Source organism: Molothrus aeneus, chromosome 3, assembly GCF_037042795.1.
Source record: "Molothrus aeneus isolate 106 chromosome 3, BPBGC_Maene_1.0, whole genome shotgun sequence".
NCBI classification, from domain to species: Eukaryota; Metazoa; Chordata; class Aves; order Passeriformes; family Icteridae; genus Molothrus; species Molothrus aeneus.
Genome location: NC_089648.1, coordinates 10404476 through 10428386, shown reverse-complemented (window position 1 = coordinate 10428386; position 23911 = coordinate 10404476). Strand labels below are relative to the sequence as shown.

The following is a 23911-nucleotide window of genomic DNA, read 5'->3' as shown; positions in this document are numbered from 1 at the left end:
GCTGCAGTGTTATTGTGAAAACTCACACATACAATTCATAGAAGACAAAGAGAATGAGGAAAGAAATTTTCCAGAACAATACTGCCTGACATGATCAAGGCTTATTCTCTGCTTTATAGACTTGATTTTATGTGCTTCAAAAGTAAAAATTCTGTTTCAAAACATTTATTCACAAACTTACTTGGAAAAAAAAAAAAAACCCAAACCAAAAAACAAAGAGAAACCCATAAAAAACAGCCCCCAAAACCCAACCAGCAGCTCCTCACCCCTCAGAAGGCTCTGCTTCACAGCCACAGGCCTGCTTTGATCCAGAAATTCACTCATGTGGCACTGGGGATGGTTCCACGGGGTGGGCTCCTCGTGTGCTCAGGCCCCCAGCAGAGTCAGGAGAGCTCAAGGCAGTGGCAGCACGGAGCTCCCAAGCCAAGGCACACAGCCCATCTCACAGCGCTTTTCTGTGGGCTGGGTGTAAAACACCTGCAGGAGGAGCCACCAGCAGCAGCCAACATTCCCACCTCTCAGAACACTCGCTGGAAATTTCTGGGAGTGTTGGCTCCAATTCTGCTCCTCTCTTGCTGAGCCACTTCTGCTAAGTGGCCACTTTGCTGTACTATTCTAAATAAGAACTAATGAAGACTTTCCTTGTAACTCTCAGCTCAGGTTTTCCAGTTGCAGTTGTAAGAAAAACCACAAATAATAACAAGCCTGATGATGGTATGAGCAAGAACTGACTGAAACTCAGTCCACTATATCACTTTCTTAATCATTTGCATTTCTCTCAGCTCATACATCACAGATATTGTTTTGCTTTAGTTCACCAACTTAATTTTTAAAGACTCTCAGTTCTGCAACTTTCATTTGTGATTTTTGAGGAACAGAAAAAAAGATTATTTGATCAAGCAGTTTTACTTGATAGTAGAAACTTTTCTATCAACCACAAGCTGTATAAACTGTGTGGGATAAAAAAGAGAGGCCAAATAAGTTGGCTTTTTTCTGCCTGGACCACTGAGGTCACCTACAATATAAGGAAATAAATATTCCCCATTTGAAAGTTACTTTTTGGGAGGGGAGAGAGGGGAACCTAGCTAGTAAGAAATAAGCCAAAGTTACTCAAAAAAGAACACAAAAGTGGTACATTTAAAGAAAAGGTTCTTCCTTTGTCTCTTGCTTGTGCTCATTCTGGGTCAGTTTTTGTCCATGTACTCCTCCAGGCGCAAGAGCCACTTGTCCCAGTACTGAGAGCACAGGTCAGGATCCATGAAATGTGGATGTGCCGGGGAGCCGTCCTTGTAGGCAACCACCACGAGCCCACAGCGAACCTGCAGCACAAACAGGGGCTGTCACAAACCCCACGGCTCTGTGCAAGCCCAGGAGCTAAACCTCACTGCAAAACAGCTTCCCAACATGCACATCTCACATAAGGAATGGGGAATAAAAAGGGGCCAGAGCTCACCTTCACAGAGAGACTTAACATTCCAATGCTCCAAAAAACCCCGAGCCCAAAGCTCTGGGTAACTCCAGTGAAAACCAGGGGATGAACTCTGAGGATGAGTGATATTTAAACCCTGCAGATGCCAGGAAAATTGCCAGAGACTGAGGAGTTTTTGCAAACCAGGGGATGAACTCTGAGGATGAGTGATATTTAAACCCTGCAGATGCCAGGAAAATTGCCAGAGACTGATGAGTTTTTGCCTGAGGCCATACAACCAGGCTGATGCAACCCTCCAGCTTCAGTCTGGGTAGAAATGGTTACTTAGGTATGTTCTGACATCTTTCATACCTAGCAAATCCCAAACAGCCACTGGCAGTGGGGGGCAGGAAGCTACTAGCAGAATTCCAGCCCATATTTCACTCTGTCAGGATCATGTCTGTGGAGTGCTTGTGCTCACTGACCTCTACAGTATTCCAGAAAGTCCTTTGCACAACATACAAATAACCCTGCTCTCTTCTGCTTCGTATGTTCACCCTTTAATATCTGTACTGAGGTAAAAATCCTTCAGGCCAAGCAGGCAGGCTAGAATTGCTTTTGGGGCCTTTAAAAGCATTATTCCACAGTCTTCTGATGAAGAGATTCCCAACACACTGCTTTTCCCTGAGGAAACACAGTACAGCTCCCAGACACCAAGTGCATCACTCAGTCCCTCATTTGCTAGTGGGACACAGCAAAACAGGATGCAGGCAAGACCCTCCCACACCATTTTCTTGTTTGCAGGTTCTTTTGCTTTATTTCCTCTCCTGCACCTTCCTACTCTTGACACAAGCAAAAACCACACAGGACAGAGCACAAGGGATTGCCCACATGCCAAGTACCTGGGAGTTCATCTGAGCATCCCCTGGTCCCACTGAGCAATTCCTTAAAACCACTAAAAATTCACTACTGGCAGCCACGGGCAGCAGGATCAGCAGAAGGAGGGAATTATTTCACAGTATGACACCTTAACCTCAGTTGATCTCAGACTGGGCTCCTTTGTTACAAATCCTACCAACACTTCCACAATGGGCAGAAGGTTCTAAAGGCAGGAAGAAATGAGGATCACACAGGCATTGCTGCTTGTCTTGGCATGCAGCAGGCCTACTGACCTGGAAGTCATAATTGGCATCATGATTTATGGCTCCAATATATGCTGCAACCTGTAATGGGTTGTCATAAGTATTCTGCAGAGATGGCTTTGGCTTCTCTGAAGTTTTCCAGTCGATCACACACAGCTGGCCCCTGCACAGGAGAACAAGACAGGACAATGGTTTAAACTTAAGTTTAGTCTCAAGTAAGAGAGACAGCACATACAGACTTTTCACTCTCAGCCTGTTTCCCCCTGCTGTCATTATTATGACTAAACAAGTCTCTTTCACACTAGCAGTTTAAATCCTAAAAACCAAACTAGAACTAACTTACCAAAACCTGCTGCAGTTCCTGGAAAATGCTGATAATTGCTCAAACCTGTCCCTTCTCCAGTAGGGAGCTCCCCACCAGGAAAACCAGCACTTCTGGCCTGAGGATCATCCAGGGGAGTTCCTCCAGCCTGCCAGTCCTGGAGATGTCTCCACTCCATCACAGCCTGGCGCCCACAGCATCACATGACAGGGATTTTAGGAAGGGCACTCACCGATACTTGGCCACGCAGTCAACCAGGCCCAGGTACTGCAGGGTCGGGTGGTGAACTCCACTCTCCAGAGCCTTCACCTCGCTGATGTCCTCCAAGACACCTTCCACACTGGATAAGTAGCCAGCCACGACATCATCTTCACCCTGATCCCTGGCTGCTGTCTCTTCAGACAGGAATATCGATTCCAAAGCTGAATGGAAGAGCTCTCCTTGGAGAAAAAGATCTAAGAAAAATGGGAAAAGCCCCTTATTGTATTTGCAGGGAATGCCCCGATGAAGGCAGGAATGATGCATCTGACTCCATGTTCTCCGAAAGCTAATTTATTACTTTATAATACTATATTATATTAAAAAATACTATACTAAACTATACTCAAGAATACAGAAAAGATACTCAATGCTAAAAAGATAATAATGAAAACTCGTGAATCTTTCCAGGGTCCTGACACAGCTTGGCCCTGATTGGCCAAAGAGTGAAAACAACTCACACCAGAATCCAATGAAACAATCACCTGTGGGTAAACAATCTCCAAACACATTCCACATGAGCAAAACACAGGAGAAGCAAATGAGATAAGATTTGTTTTCCTTTTCTCTGAGGCTTCTCAGCTTCCTAGAAAAATCCTGGGCAAAGGGTTTTTTTCAGGAACGTGAATTCCACGCCGCCTCACATTTTAGACACTACTTTGGATTTGTATCCTACTTATTCCACAATGTAGCTCTTAAACCAGTCCCAATTTTCGTACTGAAAGTCTGAGGGTGTAGGGAGAAGGGAAAGAAACAGAAATAACTTGTCAATAGTGAAATTGGTATCCCTTATATTAATGCTTCCTTTACTTTTTTAGTCTCATTGATTACTGATACATTGGATGAACCAAACAGTTACTGAAAAACCTCACCATAAACAGCAGGACACATTGATTTGTAAAGGCTTAGGACTATATGAGTTCAAAATGCCTATTTCCATCTTGTTACACAGTAGCTTTGTAACTGCAAAGAGGCTCAGTAACATCACCTGGAAAATACCTATTTCTAATTAGACACTGGCAAATCGAGAACTAAAGGAAAGTCAGACACGATTGAGCAAAGTATGCCTACAGTCTGACCCTCACTTTCTACAAATTTCCAAACCCATTTTAGTGGTCCCAGAACAAAGACAGAGCTTAGGCTCGCTGGTAACAGGTACACTCACAACATGCTCTCATGAAATGGAAACAGCTTCATGCATTCCCAAACCACTTGTCCCATTGTACCTGCCAGCAATAATCCAAACTACTGCTTCTACTCCACAATCCCACTGTGGCTAGACTTACTTTTGGTATATTCTTCAAATCCCTCTTTTCCAAGCTCCTCTATCATTTTCTGCTTCCATCTTTCCAGATAGAAGACTTGCTGAGGAGAGAGGGTTTGTTGAAGGATGCGGGTAACGCTGGGCATCTTCGTTCTTTGCAGCCTGATTTTCAGGGGCACGTTTGAGTCACTGCTGACAGGAAGAATTCTCTTGCTGGGGTTTATTAAAGGAACCCAATTCTTGGGAGTTCTTGTCCCAGCTTTAATTGGAGGTGTGTGTTTAGCTGGTGGCCCATATAACAAATTGTCTTCCTCAAGTATTGTCTCTGGAGTTTGGGCACTGGTTTTGTAAGATATAACAGAGTGGACCAAGTTCTTGTATTTTTCTTGGTCAACTTGGTCATAACTGTTTCCTTTTTTCTTTTTGCTGTAAACACATGCAGAGGTAGACAGACACGTGTATGGGAATTGCTTTTGGCAAAATGGTATTTGAAAAAGCACTTCCAGGCTCCCTGGTTTCCTGGACAGGATCTGTAGGAATTGCATCCTGACAAGAAGTGTTTGTGAGCAGTTAGAGTTTTCTTCCTTCTGTCAGCAACAGGCTGTGGGTTACCATATTTTTTTCCTCCTGTGGAAAAAGAAATTTGTGATTTACAGAGTCATAAAACTCTGCCAACCATCCCATTCTTGCCCTTTGCCAAACAAAGAACTGCTACGACCAAAGTGTCTTCATTTACCTTGTACCACCTTTATTCTTCAGATCAATAAGATAAAAAAACAATGAGCAAGGAAGAGAGGAAATGCTCCTGAAAAGAACAGCCTGCCAAATCTGTAATCTGAATCACCTGAAGATTTGTTGCAAGTAGCTAAAGCTGTACCACAGGACATCCCTACAGCAAGAGTATCAGAACTGCCATGGAAGTAGGCACAAAAACCAGATCTGCCAAGAACAAAAGAGGGAGGGGGAAATTTCTCCCTCCCCAAAAGAGGGAGGGGGAAATTAAAGCTACACAGAGGACATTGAAGCCAATCCACTGCTGTGAGGTATTAAAACTCTTAAGTTTATAGAGAATGACCAACTTAAGGGGTTGTGGGGTACCTTACAGGGTATAAACCCACGATTCTCTTCTGTATCACTAGGAGAAAACAGACAGCAGCAGTACATACAATTGTGAGACTTGAAGCTAGAAAAGGCAAAGAGAAACCAGATGCACTGCAAATATTTTCAGATTCAAAGAAAATTTTTTAAAGTTCAGAATAAAATATAAACACATTTTCCCACACCAAGTTTCAAGCATAGTTGTGCTCAAAGCCACTTAGGAAATTTAAAAGCAAGAACAGCATCCAAGCAATACCATGCTCAGCACCCCTTCCAGAGCTGCACTGGGAGCCCTAGGAGGTTTTTTCCCACACATTTTTGGATAAAATGTAACACTTCCATAGTAACAATTCCTTCATCAGTGCAGAAAAATGGATTCCTTCCCTCTTGGAGCTTACCTGTAACTAGAGGTGCCAGAGCTGGGATTGAAAATTAAATAGGAAAAATACATTCTTATTCTTGTGTGACATATCCATGCTTGTGGATTCCCAGGCTGCTGCTTGATGATTATTGTGAACAGGCTCATTAATGGTCACTGTGGACATGCACTGATCAGAACAGAGCAAATGCTGGGCCAGCGGCTGTGGCTTTGTCACATAAAGCCACAGCACAAAAGGAAAAGTTTATGCTGGCTTTGTGCCACTGGAGGAAGCGAGAGGATGCCTGATTCAGCATAAATTCACTTGTAGTAAGCTGCTCCCTCAACACCTCCCAAGGAATAAATTTATACCAGATCAGTGCTTGGAATCATGGGGCTATTGAGATGTGGAATATTACGAGCTCCAGAGTTAAATTTAGTGCAACACAGTGCTTCAGTGACTAGCAGGAATTCTGATTTAACAGCCTTTGTTGTGCTGGGGAATATACCTGTGGAATTTCCAGTACTTGTGGAAATGTTTGTGCAGTGTATGAACACAACCAGCAGGAAAGGAAGAGTTTGCCAGCTGCTGTCCTGTTTTACAAAAGGAAAGAGGTTCTAGGATTGCTAAGAAATTAGGAACCCTTGTGCCCTGCTGAATGAAGAATCATGTGTTTTTCAACAAATCACTAAAGTGGCATTCTGTGCAGATAGCTTACAAGAAGGAAATGGAGTGGTTGGGATCTACTCTTGTAGACAAAGAACAGAATTTAATTGAGATTTCCCCCTGGGGAAGTGTCTCCCTTCTCTCTGGAAGCATTTGTGGTTGAAGACTGGCAGAATTGCTTCAAGTGTTGCATGATGAGCCACAATGGAGAACTGAAAAAAAATTAAAATAACTTGGAGCTAAAAAAAAATACCCCAAGAGGATTTTACTGTCCCAAGCAAGCTGACTTTGCAGCTCCAACAATAACTGAGCTAACATGGCTTAGGACATTTTTTTCCAGTATAGGAATGAGTGGCTTAACTGAAGGAAATAGAAAGGAGTACTTAAGGAAAAGTTCACATCTATAAAAACCTACCTCCAGCTGTGGTTTTGCATAATAACTAGTATGGCTTTTTCTCCACAGAAACCTATCCAGCTTAAAAAAACCCCAAAAAACCCACTGGCTTATTTCAGAGATAACAAAAAAGAGTACTCCTAAACACACCTACAGACCTGCTGCCCCTTGTCCCTAATTTGAGCAGAACAAATCCAATGAGGAAGGTATAACTGAGTTCCCTGCAGTTTTCAAAATACATTATTGAACTATCTAGGTTAAAAATACACCTCCCTCTTTTGGGATGTTTAGAGCACAAAGAGAGACAACTCTCAACACCGTTTACAGCACAAGCCACAGCTGCGAGCTTTAGTTCAGGGTAGCTGTAACAGGCACCAGTTCCCAGCTCAAGCTCCATTCCCAGATCAGCAGTGGGAAGGGAATTAGTGGGGAATAGGGCTGTAACACGAAATCAGCGCTTTTTGCGATCTGTGAAAGACCTGGGCCAACACCAGTGACCACCAAGTGCCCTCGGCCAAATAAACTTGCTGCATGTGCCTGAAAATCCCAGGGCCGGACAGCCCGCCCTTGTACCGAGGGGGAAAACCCGCTCTGGCCAAGGAGCCCCGCCGGACGCGGGCATGCCCAGCCACGGCAGCCCGGCCATGCGGCCCGCTCGCTGCCGGACCCGAGGGCAGTGTGGTTCAGAGGAACACCAGCTCCTTTCCTCTTTCCCGTCTCTTTGCGTCCTTTGTCCTTCCCTTGCCCTCAGGCCCGCCCGGCCCTCACGACCCGTAGCTCCGCGTTACCTCAGCCGCGCTTCCCGCCACCGCCGCGAGCACCACCACGCAGGCGCGCCCCGCCCGCCGCCTCTGCCCCGCTCACCGCGCATGCGCCGCCCGCTGCCTCATGGGACTTGTAGTTCTCCCGCACTGCCAGCCCCCAGCCCTTTCCTCCTCTCTGGAGCGCCCCGAAAGGTGCGCGGCCGCTCCATCTCGCTCTCTTTTAGTATTTTTTGAAAGGCTGTAAGAGAAAACAACCCACATCTTTAAATGCAAGCCGAAAAATAAAGCGTCGCGGTGCCGTCTTGGATGAAGGCAAGCAGCGCCCTGCCCTCACCAAAGATGGCGAGTGCCCCTCAGGGGGTGTGGCGGCGGCGGCTCCGCCCGGGTTATATGAGGAGGAGGTGGCGGGGAGGAGCGGAGAGGGAAAGGTGCGGGGTGGTTGTCTGTGCCCGGAGATATGGCTCTGCTCCGTGGGGACTCGCAGGACAAGGTGAGGGTGGCGGCCCGAGTCCGGCTGGGGCGGGCGGGGAGGGCGCAACCGAGCTGGCCCCGCGGCGCTAGAGAGCTCCCTGCTCCCTCTGCCCCCGGCAGCGCTGGGACAGTGACAGGGGTTTGGCTTTTGCTCCGTTTAGGACTTTTTTAAAGAAGATAATTCCCCTTAGCCCTCGTGCCTTTGGCGCGCCGAGGTCCCCTGAGGGCAGGGGGTCAGAGCGGCCGCGGTGAGCGTGGGGAGCAGCCCGGAGGGGAGCGGTGCCCGGGGAAAGGTGAGCGGGCGGGAGGATTAAAGCCGGAGCGGGAAGGAGGAAGAGGAGGGAAGGGCAAGGCGGTGCGGGCTGCGCTCTGTGCCGAGGCGGAGCAGGGGATACCCGCGGCCCTGGAGCTGCGGGAGCCGGGCCTGGCAGGTGATGGATGCAGGAGCAGGACCTGGCCCCGGGCACAAGTGCTGCAGGGGGTTAAACTTGCTGTTCCCCGGTGGCCAGCTGCCCTGCTGGGTCTGTGACCGGCCTTCCTGGCTGTGCTCCGCCTTAATTGGGCTGCCAGCTGTCACTTCACCTGCGCTGCCCCTTTGCCTTGGTTGTCACATCAGCAGCTCGCTTGGTTTTCCTTTCTCCGGAGAAGTGTTGAAGCTGTAAGTGCCAAGGAGCTTCATGTCTTCCCTTTAAAGCAGCACAGGGGATTTCCTAGTGTTAAGACTCTCAGCTTCTCAGAGGAAATGCAAGTGAAAGGTTGAAGCAGGAACTTTGTGAATTAATGTTTATGTAGTGTAGACAGTGATTGGAATTCTCTCTTCTACTGGACGAGCTGCTTGGGTTAACTTACCTAAACTCCCTGGTTTAATAAGTACTCTCAGCACACCTTGAGAAGAAGACAAGGCAGCCCTGTAAGAGTCAGCAAGTTGCCTATTTGCCTTTCATATTGTCACATCTGCATGTGGTTTTGCATTGTGACTAAGCTTCACTGGCAGGAAGATGACTTTGCTTTAAGCTGTTGGGTGTGCTGAGTCTCTCCAGTCTGTCTTTTCTCCAGCTCTTTGGAGCATGTATATTAACTAACTTGGGGGGCTAGAAATACACCAGCTTTTATTGACTTCTGGATAATTTCCTTTTCTCTGCTTCTTTCCCGTATGAATCTTGTTTTGAAGCAATCCTGAGTCAGTAAGACAGGCAAGAGTTTGTAGAAGAAACATTTTCTAGTAGCTTGCTTTGAGCTGTGAGCTGGCCAGTGCTTTCTTTTCTGCTGCATGTGAAACTCTTTGTATTTAAGTGCCTGCCCTTGGAGAATACTGGAGGGGAAGGTCAAATATCAACTCTCTTGCAACATTTGGTAACTTTTGAGTGTTTAGGTGCCTTTCTAACTCAGACAGGAATATTGGGGGGAGGGGAAAATGTTCTCGTGGTGGGGGCTGGAGTAGCTTTAAACTCTGATGCTCAATGGACAAAGATTAGCTTGTTTTAGGTTGTAGGGCTGCCTCGGGAGTCCAGCAGCACGGGGGAGGATAGAAATGCTCCTATCTTGTCTGCTCCTGTTTAGGCAGAGAAACAACAGCATGTGACCAGTAGATAAAACTCATGCCTGTAAAGGAAGCTTCATTAGGAATTAACTTAAATAGGAGCCACTGTTAAGTATAAACTAAAGACTGACCCTGAGGTGGCAAAGCAGGAGAGGATCAGGATATGTAGGAAGAGGAAGGGAGGGTAGGATAAAGGTGATTGGAAGTGCAGTGGAAAATAAGGTGTGATCTGTCATGGGGGAGGAAAAGGCACTTCAGAATTTGAAGTGAGTGGTGGGCTTTCCAAGCTGAGCTTGAGTAAATACCTTGGTATTTCCTAATGTCAGTGGCTCCATGGTGTTTAAAGGCTTCAGTCTGCAGCTGACATGTTCTGGATCAAAATGCTAAGAGCATGTATTGTAGCACCTCTTTCCCAAAGCAATCAGTGGAAGACAAAATGTTGTGTCATGGCCTGGGACTTGCTGTTATCACTCACAAGTGGTGGCTCTGCTGGACAAATTCTGCTGCACGTTCTGGAAGGAATGGGACCATAGTGGATCTTGTGCTTAGCAATAAACCCTGCTTCTGCATGCTGCTGGGCCTGGAATCAGCAGGGAGGTGAGCTGCTACAAGGTGCCAGCTCCTGGACAGGGATGATGCCCTCTCAAGGACACGCAGCCTCCACAAAGCAGTTTGGGCTAGCAGAAGGTGAAGCCAGCTCAGCGAGGCTGCCCTGCTCCTGACATCCCTGCCACCAGCTCTGGCCTCACTGTAGGAGGTCAGCAGAGCATTCCTGGGGAATGCTGACTGTGCCTTGGGGTTTGCTGCTGTTGATCGATTCCCATTTGAGCTGGGCCAGGAGTGCTCAGCCCCAGGCCAAAGTGCTTGCCCTGCATGTCCAAAGCTGTGCTTGACCTCTCCAGCTGAGGAAGCTGTGGCTTGGGTGGAGGTGTCCTGCGTGCTGCTGGTGGAACAGGGTGAGCCAGCAAGGCTTTTGCTCGGATTGTGGCACCCTTGGATGTTTATGGAGCCCTTCCCTCTGTCAGGAGGCGTGTGACCTGCAAATTCCTGCAGAGAGTGATGCAGAGATCCCTCTGGCAGGAGAGGGACTTGATTGCACAGCCCGAGGCAACAAGTGCTCTGGGCCTTCTGCTTCCTTGGCAAGCACTGCACCTGCTGAGGAATGCCATTTCAGTGTGACTATATTGAGCTGTTGTTCCCTCTTTATCGGTGTTTTAAGCAAAATAATTAAACCTTTGCATCACTGGAGTTCTTCAGTTTGAAGTCCCGAATTTGGGGAAGCATTTTCCATAGCATAAATAAACAGTGCTTCAGTTTTTGTGGTTGTGTGTAACCAGACCACTTCAGGGCTGTTCAGCTCAGTGTCAGAGTGGTGACAGCAAACTGCCACAAAGGCTGCAAAATCCAGGCTTCACACGTGCTCTGCAGTGCTGCATGCTTGCAGTGCACTTTAAGATGTCCTTTTAGAATCCTGATTAAAAGGAAACTTAAGCTGCTTGTGCTGAATATGACTAAAAAGTAGTTCCAGCAGCTAATGCTGCTGATAGCTGCTGGCCAGATCCTCTGGTGGCTAATTCCTGGGTGTCAAAACAAGGCCCTCTGGAACTGAGGGCTCTGTATAAACACCATGATCTTTTAGTGCTCTCTGGAGAGCACCTAAACAGCTTTAATTAGAAAGCCTGCTCTGTAAAAAGTAATGGGTCTTGGGTAGTGGCAGATGTAATTACTTCTGAAGCCTTGTTTGTGGGCTGTTACTTGAATGACAGTGAGGGGAGAAGGTTTTTAAAAGGCAGCTGACAATAAGCAAAAAACTCTGACGTGTGAGCCCTTGTGGAAGGGCTCCTTGCTCCTTCCAAGAGCCTGGCTGTGTGGAAAACCCCTGGATTTATCTGTCTTTGAGAACAAATACATATTTCACTGGCAGCCAGAAGTTGTGCACAGTTGCTTGCACTGGCAGATTCTTTTGTTAGAATGCAGAAGTGACACCGAGTCATCCGGAGCTGATGCTAAAACTGCCAAGGGTGGAACTGTAAAAGCAGCAGCTCAGGCCTCTCACCAGAACTAAGAGACTTCGGTGGCTGAGGGCATTTCCTCCCTCTGGGTGTCTGCAAGCATCAAGATGTGTTTGCACATCAGAAATGTAATGTCTGTCAGGCAGAAGTCTGGTAGCTGATGGTCATCACTGCCTTGTATTTAAGTGATCCAACTGTTTGTTTTTTTTTTTTTTTTTTCCTTAGCATCTCTAACAAATGGAAAAAAAAAAAGCAAATGTTCTAAAATTCTACCTAGATTGGGCACAGTAATGATCTCTGCTGTTTCCTGGGCTTCTAGATCAGGTGTTCATCATGGTGTCCTAATTAGTACCATAATATCTATTTATAGTCTTTTGGTTCTGAAACCTAGAAATGTTAACCAGTATGATGTCTATGTTACTGTCAAGGGCTCTGCTTTGTTCTGATTTACCAGCTGGACAGGTAAACTGTACTGAACAGGGAGCAGTTTTGCTTGAATCCTCAAGAAACCCTAGGAATCCTGAAACAGGTCTCTGACGAGTCCTGAGTTTAGACGTGGGAGGTGTCAGAGAAGCTGTAACAGTTTCTGGAGTCACTGCAAACCAGAAGCTGCTTCTGGGGAAGAGAAAATGAGAGTTGAAAGTGAGAGTACTGTGCTGGCTCTGGGTGAGTGTTTCAGTTTGCAGCCCAACCCAGCTGTTTCCATTCTGTGTGTCCTCTGTACCTATTTGGGTATCTGCTACCAGAGGAATAGTCCCTTCCCAGCTGCTGAGCTTGGATTGTATCCCTTGAGGGTGTGGAGTGACAGACTGGTTTCTGGGAACTGAATGGGGAACCTTCAGTTCTCTTGCCCCACTGCTTGGAGTCTGGGGAGGAAGCAGTGATGTCCTAGCAGAGAAATGCCTCTGGGTATAAAGGAGCTGCCAGAGAGTGAAGATGGAGGGATGAACTGGGAAAGCCTTGGGTTGGATGCCTTGCTGTGGTAAAAGGACAGGCCTGGGGCCTGGAGGTGGATATTTAATTCCTTTGCTCTGCACAGCCTTCATGTGCCCATGAGGAGGTTGGTCCCCATTCCTGCTTGTGGGATGGGTGCAGGAGAGATGGTGGCACGAAAGGTCCTGTGTGCAGAGCGGTGCCTGTGTGGGTCAGGGGTCGGTGTGAGACGCTTGCTGTGGGTGCTCCCTGAGTTAGTGCTTGACAGAGCTGTGCTGACAGGAGTGGGGCTTCCTGCTTCCCCCATTCAGGGGACAAATGCTGCTCCAGCACTTCTTGTCAGGAAACAAAGCTCTGCTCCTGAAGTCAGACAGTGTGTTCCCCTTGTAGTCTGAGCCATGATTCTGTAATCCTAAAGGTCTCTGACCTGGAGTTAGGAGCCCACAGTGACCTTCACAGGACTAGAGCAGCCTGGGGTCTTACAATCCTTGGTTTCATATAGCTCCAGATCCCATCTGCAGTTTGTGCAGGGTGCCAGGACATGCTTGTGACATGTTAACTGCTTTAATCTGACCAAGCAGGACCACCTAATGTTTGTGCTTGCTTGTCTCCTGTGTAGGTGACTACTAGGCATGGAGGGGCCTAGACAGCATCTAATCACAGGTTACTTTCTCCACAAGAAAGAAAGAAAGCAAGCTCACAAATTCAGGACTGTCTGATTTGTGTAATCCTTTCCTTAGTTTAGCTGAGAGGAAATGGTTTCCTTTGGCTTATCATACTTTCCAGACTCAGCAGTTCATATTGTTAGCACTGCTGATCCTGTTTGGACAGCAAATACAAGTAAGCAGGATGTAAAACCCTGGGGTCTGCATCTTGCTGCTTTGGCTGGTGGTGTTATCTGGCTGGGAAATGGAAACACCAACCAACTTGCCTCTCATTGGGCAACAGTGAGCTGTCCTCCCAGTGAAACTGGTGCCTGACTGGTGCTCTTCTACCTGCCCTTCCTGCAGTGCCTGGGGGGGGAGAGCAGCTTCTGCCCAAGTCTGTGTCAGTGACCTCTGGACCATGCACCTCTGTCTGGCCTGTGCCTTCCTAGCAAGGACCAGAATTGCCTGCCTGTATGGGAACATAATAGTCTGTCCTAAGTGGTGACTGCAGGGAAGTGATTGCTGTTGGAGTCCCTGTAGAGTTTGGAGTCCCACCATGTCCTGTGGGATGTGAACAGGGCCTGGGACTGCTGGGAACTGTGCTCTGTAAGTGTGCTCACTGCCAAGGCAATGCCCAGGATGGGCTAAAAGTTGTCTGTCCATCTTCTGGGAATGTGCTTAATGTCCTTGCATGCAAGGCCATTCCATAGCTATAAGGCTTAAAAAGTTTTATCTATTACTTGTCTCCTTTTAATTCTAGCTAACAGTGAGGGTGCAGCAGACAGAAGTGTTTTCAGCATGGCTGGAGGGTGCAGTGGCTGGGGTATCCCTCACTTATTCACAGCAGTCTGATCATAGGGGAGAGCAGTGGCAGGGGCAAATGCTCCCTGTCCTGGCAGCTGTGTCCTCTGCAGGCAGCCAGAGACACTTGTCACATACCAGATCTGGGCTGCAGATGGCCAGCCTGGGGGGGCATCTTCCAGAGCCTTTGGGAAGCAAAGCTTCACCTTATAACAGGCAGCCTATCAATGGTTCTTAGGCAGCTTTGCAGAGGCTTGAGGCAGGATTTAGCCATCTGTGATATGATAGGATTGCTCAGATCCTGGCACCATTTGGGTGCTGAAGCTTCGTGTACAGTGCAGAGGTAGGAGCAGGCTCCTGGCTGGTGTGGTCTGTGCTGCAGGCTGCTGAGATAGCAGTCCTGGTGCAGTTCTCCAGCCTGCTTTTCTGAGGAGGCCTTCAGAATTATCTCCAGAGGGTAACTTCAGCAGCATTCCTCCTGGCTCTGATAGTTGCTCCTCAGCAAACTTCCTGTGTTGTGACCTTGATCTCTGGTGGTTTCTCCCTTATGCAGAAAACAGCAATGATTTGTCAGGCTGCAGCAAGGGAGGGCCTCTTAGAAGACAGTCTTCACATGTAAGCTGGAGGATCTTCTACTGAGAAAGCTATTCCACTGATCTTTAAAAGTTTCAGTGGTCTTGAAATGATGTTCTGGGTCTAGGCTGATGGAATGAATGAAGAAATAAGCCCCCAAAGGAATGCTGGCTCAGTTTATGGCTCTTTGAAGCACTGGGAAAGGAATTCTGGTCATAAGTGTGTACCTGAAGGCAGGTGTGTAGTGCAGTGTGGTTCTTGTTCATGGCTGATGGTCAGTCAGCTTCACTAAACCTACCTGATGCTTGATCAAGGATTATTCTGTGAATTCTCTTGCAGCTGAGGTCTGTATCTGTAGACCTGAATGTCGATCCTTCTCTCCAAATTGACATCCCTGATGCCCTAAGTGAAAAGGACAGAGTGAAGTTCACTGTGCACACTAAGGTAAGGTCACGGGCAAAAAGAGGTTGTGCAAGTAACAGATGTATTTGCAGTACACATACTTGCAATGATGGGCTTGGCAGTGAAGAAAATCTAATTAGATGGAGATTTTCCACTTAAAGGTGGCCTGGGGATGTGTATATATATGCAGAAACTTCAGATTTCCTAGGATCTGAACTCTCTAAACAGAGGCAAGTAGCTGATGGCTTTGCTAAGGAATCCTAGCTAGACACCAGAAGGATGGGGGGTAGGAAGGGAGCTACTGTGAAATGTCACAAAACAAACTGCATTAATGCTGTTCTACAACAGTACTTTTTTTTCCTAACAGTCTCCTTAGTGGTGCTGTTGAATGAGTGCCAGCTCAGCTAAAAGGGAGTGGGCAAGGCTCTTAGTAAGCAGAATAGCTTCCTTTGGAAATGGACAGAACTGTTTCAAAAAGCACTGATTTACAAAACAGTAGGGCTTCTATATATTCTCTTCCAGACTACACTGCCAGCTTTTCAAAGCCCTGAGTTTTCAGTTACAAGGCAGCACGAAGACTTTGTGTGGTTACATGATACACTCACTGAAACTGAGGAGTATGCAGGACTCATTGTAAGTACTTCCTAAAGAATGTGATCCTAAGTGAAAAACTGTAGCAATCTAAAGTGCCCACTAATAAGGGCATGAAGTATGTTTTACCAGTGTTACTGGTGTTCTGTGATTTGGGTGTTCTCTATGCTTCCTCTTGCCTTAATTCCTAAACAACAACTTCAGTGGTATGGCATCTGTGTTAACTTTGCACATAGCTTGAAGCAGCAAAAGATGCTGTGAATGTCCTCGACTTGTGGTGGTATTATTTCAGTGTGCCTGAAGGTGGCACACTGAAATAATCTATTAAATGTGAGCTTTCCTTCCTATCATGATTCTTTAGGAGATGGTTGGCAATGGGGTGGATTACAGAAGCTGTTGCTCTGAGTTGGTTTCCCTCCTGGGGAGGGATAACACAAACCAAGGGACTTAGAATTCCTGGATTATGCACTCTTTACCATTTTCCTATGACCAGGCAAAAGAGCCTCCTTCTAGAGAAGGCTAGAAGTAATCTTGGACAACTTTATTTGCTAAAATCCATGATTAACCAATTCCCTGCCTAGATACCTCCAGCACCTTCAAAGCCTGACTTTGATGGTCCCAGAGAGAAGATGCAGAAGCTGGGGGAAGGAGAGGTGTCCATGACAAAAGAAGAGTTTGCTAAAATGAAGCAAGAGCTGGAAGCGTAAGTAAAATGAGTGTACTGCCAAAAGCTGCATTTAGAGAAGCCTCCTGGGAGAGTAATTCATTTGATGATAAGTGATCTTGAGTGTCTCTGTTTTGAAGGGAGTCTTGAAAATCCTAAAGCTGGGGAGTGGCCCAGCTTTTCCAGCTTTCAAGCTGGAAAACTTCCTAGGTAAAGAGATTGAAAGTAGCTTCGCTGTCACAAGCTGGCTATTTCAGAAATCGGCAGTTGAATATTTTCATGGGCTGAAGTTAAAGCAATTCTTTGTGTACTGAAGGGGGTAGTACAAAGAGGATCTCAGTCTGTTGTTTCCTTGCAGTGAATACCTCGCTGTCTTCAAGAAGACTGTCTCATCACATGAGATCTTCCTGCAGCGGATTGCTTCTCATCCTGTGCTCAGCAAGGATCGCAATTTCCATGTTTTCCTGGAGTATGACCAGGACGTGAGACGTTTTTTCCTTGTTTCCCTTTCCAAGCGAGGCAAACTGTTGGGAGTGCTGTTGTTTTTGCTGGGCAGAGTCAGAATGTTCTGTGGATTTATGTGCAGCATCAGCAAGTAGATATTGCCAGTATTTCTGTGAGATGGCTGAAGGGTGAAAGCCTGACCTCTACACCTTTCTCTGTTATAAATCCCACTGTGTTTCTAAATCCTTGTCAAGTTGGTTAGGAAGCCACCTTTGCATGTCTTTACCTTGGGAACATGTATGGCTCAGGTGTACTTGTGCTGTGGAGGAATGGAGGTGTATTAAAGTCACTCCTGCATACGTTTCATCACACCTAATTAGGAGTGATAGATGCTGAGCCAAGATATGCAGGGAGAAACAGAGCTGTTTATGGGAATTGGAAAAATCCATTGAACTACTTGTAGCCAAGCCACGTGTTACATGTTACATTTTTATATGGGTATTCTGGAGGGCTTGGAAATCAGCCTGTTCTGACATATGCTACTATAAAGGATGTTACTAACATTGCAAGTATCAAAACAGTCACTTTTTTTCCCTCCCTGGGTATAACTTTAAAGCTGCTTTGGCCTCTCTATTACAGCTGAGTGTGCGGAGGAAAAACACTAAAGAGATGTTTGGTGGCTTTTTAAAAAGTGTAGTAAAGAGTGCTGATGAGGTCCTCTTCTCTGGAGTCAAGGTAAGGTTGTTTGTTTGTCTCTTACCCTAATCTTGATCGATTCTTGCTTCCTGCTCCAGGGAAGTTACTCCTGTCTGCTTCAGGCTTGCTGTGCATGAGGCTCAGCTACTGACATACCTCCCTTGTTACTGCTCTCCTAGTTGAGGGGAGTAGCCTGTATTAATTCTGATTTCTATAGAAATCAGACATTGTAGCTTTAGGCTGTTCAATTTCAGTGTATAATTCAAGTTTCTGGATGCAGAATACTTGCCTTAATACCTGATACTGGAGAGGAAGGAATTATACCTTCAGGAAATATCCTTGTGGCTTTTGTCTACTTTGGAGCTCTGAACAGATATAATTTATGGGTTTCTGCTTATACTAGACAAAATCAAATACCAAAGACTCCCGTAACTGGTCTTGCTCCAGCTTTTGTGCTGTGTTGCCATGACAGCACTTCCCAAAAAGCTTCTTGTCCTATGTGCAGTGTCATGAAACATAACAATATGTATCATGTTTGGTGTGGATGAGAAACAAGCTTGTAAACTGCTTAGTCCTTAGTCCTACAGTGTTGCAGCACACGTAGGAAATAAAATAAAATTCCAGCAGTTGGGAGTCCTGAGGGCTGTCCCATAACTTACTGGCTGCTTCAGACAACCTGCATCAGTATTTGAGTGCCAACTTCATCTTCACTGCATAGTGAGGAAGAAGTTTGCCAGGTGGTTTGGGATGTCAAACCCTTGGCTAACATCTTGTCTTGAACAGTTTTTCCATAGGGATTGATGGGCCTCAAGCTCAGGCCCAGGCTATGGTTGCTTCCTTGGCCCTTCCTAAAATAGGGAAGAGCTTGTATTCTGCAGTTTACTGACTTAACAGGTCATATTCTTTTTCAGGAAGTAGAAGATTTTTTTGAGCAAGAGAAGACTTTTCTTGTGAACTACTACAACAGAATCAAGGATGCATGTGCAAAAGCAGATAAGATGACAAGATCTCATAAAAGTGAATCTTTTCAAAGCCCTTTCAAGGGATCATGCAGTTTTGATGATTTCAGCCTGAAAACCTTGTCTTGTTCTTGCAGATGTTGCAGATGACTATATTTATACTTCAGCTTGTTTGAACAGCCTGGCATTAGAAGAGCCTACAGTTATCAAAAAGTAAGCAATTCCATTTGTTCATAAACATATCCTGAGTCTGGGGAAACCAAATTTCTTCTATAAAATCCAGAGGACTGGGTCTTGGGTGTCTTGAGGTTCTTGAATTGCATGCAAGTGGCATTAAAATTTTCTTTCTTCTGGCACCCCTGCTGTGGCAGACCTAATGTCATCAGTTGCTCCTAACTCTGAACTAGTTGATCACTTGCCAGTTGTGACCTAGAGGTTACTTGTGCTGGTCATCAAAATCCTTCTAAACAGAAATCACCTTGATTCTCTTCAGGTCACAAACTGCTGGAGACCCCTGAAGAAAGGGTTTGTGTGTGTGTTCTAATGTGCTGTTAAGTATAAATGCACTAGGTCAGCTTGCACTAGGTCTGTACTATCTTCTGGACCTTTGCACTTCCAGAATAGTAGGGGATTTTTAAGCTGGGGGAACTCAGTTGCCTTTTTTGAGGTCACTTCTTCCACCTTTTGACTTTGCTATCAATTTACCAAGACCTTGTTAAAACAGAGCGTAAAGCTGAATAAACAAGTCAGCTAATCCCTCTTGGATAGCAGCAGGGAAATTCTCCACAACACCTTTATGCTCTGGAGATCAGCATTGTTACATTAAATGCTGTTGAGCTGCTCAGCTGTACTATTCTGGCAGGCTGGAATCCAACACATTGAACCTTTTCTCCAGGTCTTTGCCTAAATGAGTTTTTTTCAAGCCCTTGTTTGGATCTGTATACAGGAGTAAACTCCAGCCTTCAGCTTTCTGGTTTCCTGCCAATTGATCCTGGCATTTATCAGACTAAGAAGTATCCAAACTTATTTATGCTTTTTTTTTTTCCCCTCACTAGGTACTTGTTGAAAGTTGCAGAGCTCTTTGAGAAACTCAGGGTAAGAAGCTTTGCTGGGGGCAGTTGTGGGGGAGAAGAATCTCTGACTCTGCATGTGGCTGTGTTGTTACACACCAACTAACTGATTTTTTTTTTCCCCTTCTGCAGAAGGTAGAGAGTAGAGTTTCATCTGATGAGGACTTAAAACTCTCTGAACTGTTGAGATACTACATGCTCAATATAGAAGCTGCTAAGGTGAGAAGAGTTTTCTTTTTGAAGCTTAGTTTTGTTATGGGCAACACAACTCACTCATGGTATTCTTTGTGCTTTAAGAAGACAGGAAAGTGGACCCTTGTTTTGCCTAAGAAACCTGAGACTCTTAAACCACAGCAGAATATAGAAGCTATATATTAGCTAGCTGGAGCCCAGCCACTTACAGAAGACTTGGACCAATTTTTCTTTGGCATGTAAAGTGGAAGAACTCTTTAAATTTCTGTAAGTTAGAGCAAACTGAATTTAAGTCTGCAGCAGTTTCTTTCCTGTTCCCTGCCTGAGTAGTCACGGATCTGCCAATAAAATCAATGATGACTAATTAGTAGTTGGGATTGATTTCAGGATTTTTAGACTACCCTAGCACAAATAAGTGGTAACTTGTGAAGGCTTTTGGAGTCTGAGCTTCCAAGAGGGCTTTGGTAGATTGATGTGACTGCAAAAGCCTTGCTGGCAACCCTTTTTCTAATAAAAACTTGACTTGACAGGGGATGACTATGCTGCAAAAAGGTATCTAGGTACAACCTACTGGGCCTCTTCATCTTGTGTCTTACCTGTAATGTCAGGTACCTCAGAACATCTACTACAGCCTCCCTCAGTGGGGTGTACTGTTATTTAGACATCACAACTGTACTCCTGCTGCATTAGGAAGGGATTGGCTCAGAGACCTCTATAATTATTCTGTCTAGGTTAGTGCAGTGCTTCCATCAAGCTGTCAGATCTCCAACAAATTAAATGGCTGCTGGAAGTAGACTGAGGGAATTCAGAAAGTGCTTTTTGCTCTTAGTGGAGACATCCACCTTACAGCATGAGAAACTACTTTAAGGGGAGAAATGATGCCCATAGTAGCCCTTAGAATTCCTTCACAAAGGCATAACTGGCTGTCCTGAAAATGTAGTGCTGCACTGTGAAAGGCTGCCAAGAGCAGGCTCTAATAGCTTGTTTGAAAAAGCAGACCTGATGCTGAAAGAAGTGAAACCTCCTGCTGCTAAGGTGGCTGTAACCTCAGTTTGGGAAGTAGTCCTGCTAAGGCTCTGGTGTGCTTTTTCTGTCTCTTCAGGATCTTCTGTACAGGCGAACCCGGGCTCTTGTTGACTATGAGAACTCGAACAAAGCTCTAGACAAAGCCAGACTAAAGAGCAAGGATGTCAGGCTGGCTGAGGCACATCAACAGGATTGCTGTCAGAAGTTTGAAAAGATTTCAGAATCTGCTAAACAAGGTAAAACAGGCTTTGCTGTACTTATGCTTAAAGGAGAGCTTAATGCAGTCGAGGTCTCCATCTGACCTTCAGCTACTGAAGGCTCCTGAACAAACAGTCTGAACATCCCAAGGACAATAGAGATAGAACTAATGCAGCTAAACATTTTTTAAAGCAATTTTCTGTAGCAGAGCAGTGTCAGTACTACACCAACCTTATTTATAAGCCCCTAGTATTTGTTTTTAGACTGAACTCAGCCTCCATGTGAACCTAACTACTAGAGGGTAACTAATTATCTCAGTCAAAACTGTGCACAAACAGGCTTTTGCTCTCTCCCAATACAGCTGAGTGCCTTATACAGAGTTTTAAACAGTGGTTCTCAGAAGAAGAGTGTATGTGTGTATATATATTTATAATATGCTTTCATGGTATACATGCTGCTCCCTTTGTGTATCTGGCTTTTAAATGATCCAGGTTCTCACAGAGCTTGTGTGGCTTATTTCTGCTTTGTTCCAGCTCTCTTCCTACAAAGCTTTTCTGTCTTAAGCTGTCTGTGTATCATGTGATGACTGCATCTCTGTCTAAAAACAGCATGACTAACTCTTGAACCCTTTTTTGATCAAATACTGTAATCTGAGCTGCACAACAGAACTCCTGAAACATGGGGGGCATTGCTTGTCACACTTTGTCTATCACTTACCTTTGTTTACTTCCTTCTCTACAGAACTGATGAGCTTCAAGCAGAAGAGAATAGCAGCATTCCGTAAAAACTTAATTGAAATGGCAGAACTGGAAATAAAGCACGCAAAGGTGTGTTCTCTTTGGAATTTAACAGGCATGGCTTGAGAGAAATGAGTAGTGTGTAACTGGGAGGATTTGCTGGGTCACCTGATTTCCCATCAGGCAGCCTCATCTGTGGGTTTTGACCCCTGCTGTGTCTAGAGGCAGCTGCTGCTTCCAGTGCTCTGAGTGCTGGCACAGGAGCTCATCCTGCAGCTTGTGATCAGGCTGTCAATCCTTGTCAGTGGAGGAGGGCATGTTGGCTTTACAGCAGCCTCTGCCAAGCTTTGCTAGGCAGGCTTGAAGGATCTGCTAACTTAGTGTAGAGAACAGAGCAGTAACTGTGCATCCTCAGCTTCCTTTGAAGAAGGAAAGCCTAATGTCCCACCCCCTGAGAGTACTGGACTTTAGCACAGGCAGCCACTTCAGTGCTGAACTGGAATGTGACACAAAGCCTTGATGACACTGCTCAGTTTGGCCTACTTTAAAGGCTTCCTGTTGGCTTTTGCCCCTCTCCTTAGCACAAACTGATTAATGGTTGCAGGCCTACAGGAAGAGGCAGATTGCAGAATGTGTGATCTGGCTTTGGTTCTTTACTGCTTGAGTGCTTGTCTTTGCAGTAGGAGATCTTTAACATTGTCACAGGCTACAAAATCCTGTGACAGACACACTATTTGGGAAGCTACTTCATTGTGAAAGGCAGGATTGGAATTATCAGTCACCCCCATCTGAAACTAATCTTCTTTCTTTGCAGAACAATGTGTCTCTCCTGCAGAGCTGTATTGACTTGTTCAAGAACTGAGGAGTCTTACTCTGAAAATGTGACAAAAGCATCAATTGCACTCAATAGCCAGGGGCAACTTATTGGCTTGACTTCATTAGCTTAAAATAATAATGTCACTGAGATTGTTTCACTAATACTTAGGTATGTTGATAGTGATACATTGACTTTATTGGTATAAATGGGAGCTGAATTGTGTATGAATTGTCTGGATGTAGCTAACATCCTGTTGGCTGATAACTCAAAATGAGTCAAATGTAAGAAATTAATTTGCTGTTGACTGACTTCATCTAGCAGAAAAAGTTTACTGAGAACTCCTTTTTTGCAGGATCCTAATCTGTCTCTTCATGGCCCTGATGTATTTAAAACTTGCCAAGTGAGAGTGACTTAAGGGTAATAATTTTATAAAGTGAATATCTTAGCATTCCACTTCCCAGACAGATTTCTACTACAATATATTTTGAATTTCTATAACTGCATTCACTATTTGTACACTTGGGCAACACAGCAAATAAAGATGTCTGACACAACAAGCTGTTGTATGGCAAGAATTTGTGTGGGATGCAAAGTGACAAAGAGGCTTCAGACACAGAACTATCACAAATTACTCATCACCTGGAGCTCTTCAGAGCACTGGAGAGAAACATTTGACTCAAGAGGATTGTTCTTGGAATGGGTGTTGAAATGAAATGTGTGTGGACTTCAAGTGACATTGCTGTTTGAGTGGCTGCCTGCAACTTTTACTTCCCCTGTGCTGCACATACAGCATTGTAAAGTAATTTAAACCTCCTACTAGCAGCAAGAGGCTGTTTAAATCTTCAGGGCTTCTGTAAGGTATAAAGCTCTTGAAACAGCTGGGCTCACAGTGCCACAGCTGAGGTGGCTCAGCCCATAAGCCCCAGGGCCATCACTGGACAGTTTGCTATCAGTTGGCATCCATGGATATAGGTCAGTGAGTCAGACCTTCCTGAAGGCAGCTTTTGGGTGAGATGAGTGTCTCAGCCTTGCTTAATTTCATGTGACTGAACTCCTAATCATGCTCAAAGTGGGCTCTGTGGCTGTGCTCTGGGCAGACTGCCTGAAGCAGCTTCAACCAGAGAAGCTCTGAGAATGGGCAGCTCTGTGGCAGTTTCTAAGGGTTTATTTTCTGGGACCTACTGCTTTTTCTTCTTGATACTCCATGAAAACTGAGCAGCTTGTGCCAGCCACACCATCCTGGAGCAGAGTAGCTGAAGAATGTGTGAACTCCTTTTTCCTTTGTTTGGCAGGAATAGTTTCAACCTGGGGTTGTTTGCCATAAGCACATTGTTTGTGCATATGTGGCCTCTATGTAGCTGACAGGTGACAGTGATGCTTCCTATGTCAGATAAGCTCCTAGCACTTGCCCTGGGGCCATCAGTGGTCCCAAACTGGATGGTTTGTGCTGCCAAAGCTTTGGT

At 45.6% G+C, this 23911-nt stretch overlaps 2 protein-coding genes across 4 annotated transcripts; one reads left to right on the top strand and one right to left on the bottom strand.

Moving 5' to 3' along the window:
- Positions 1–205: 205 nt before the first annotated feature.
- MGME1 (mitochondrial genome maintenance exonuclease 1) lies at positions 206–7823 on the bottom strand. Of its 3 annotated transcripts, none has more exons than XM_066547792.1 (5): positions 7776–7823; positions 4417–5021; positions 3105–3327; positions 2581–2713; positions 206–1319 (listed from the first exon to the last, which is right to left on the bottom strand). In XM_066547792.1, exons 2-5 carry the CDS (start codon positions 4937–4939, stop codon positions 1185–1187), a joined length of 1014 nt encoding a protein of 337 aa, XP_066403889.1. In that variant the 5' UTR covers positions 4940–5021; positions 7776–7823; the 3' UTR covers positions 206–1184. The 3 variants fall into 3 exon arrangements, with proteins under 3 accessions (XP_066403889.1, XP_066403886.1, XP_066403888.1); XM_066547789.1 differs by lacking the exon at positions 7776–7823 and adding an exon at positions 7700–7740; XM_066547791.1 differs by lacking the exon at positions 7776–7823 and adding an exon at positions 5891–6406.
- A 272-nt stretch (positions 7824–8095) lies between these two features.
- On the top strand, positions 8096–23005 carry SNX5 (sorting nexin 5). Its single transcript, XM_066547788.1, has 13 exons — positions 8096–8165; positions 14992–15096; positions 15577–15687; positions 16227–16348; positions 16668–16791; positions 17393–17488; positions 18361–18466; positions 18546–18621; positions 19464–19503; positions 19611–19697; positions 20773–20932; positions 21636–21721; positions 22446–23005. The coding sequence occupies exons 1-13, from the start codon at positions 8133–8135 to the stop codon at positions 22491–22493; spliced, it is 1194 nt and encodes a 397-aa protein (XP_066403885.1). The 5' UTR covers positions 8096–8132; the 3' UTR covers positions 22494–23005.
- Positions 23006–23911: the final 906 nt, after the last annotated feature.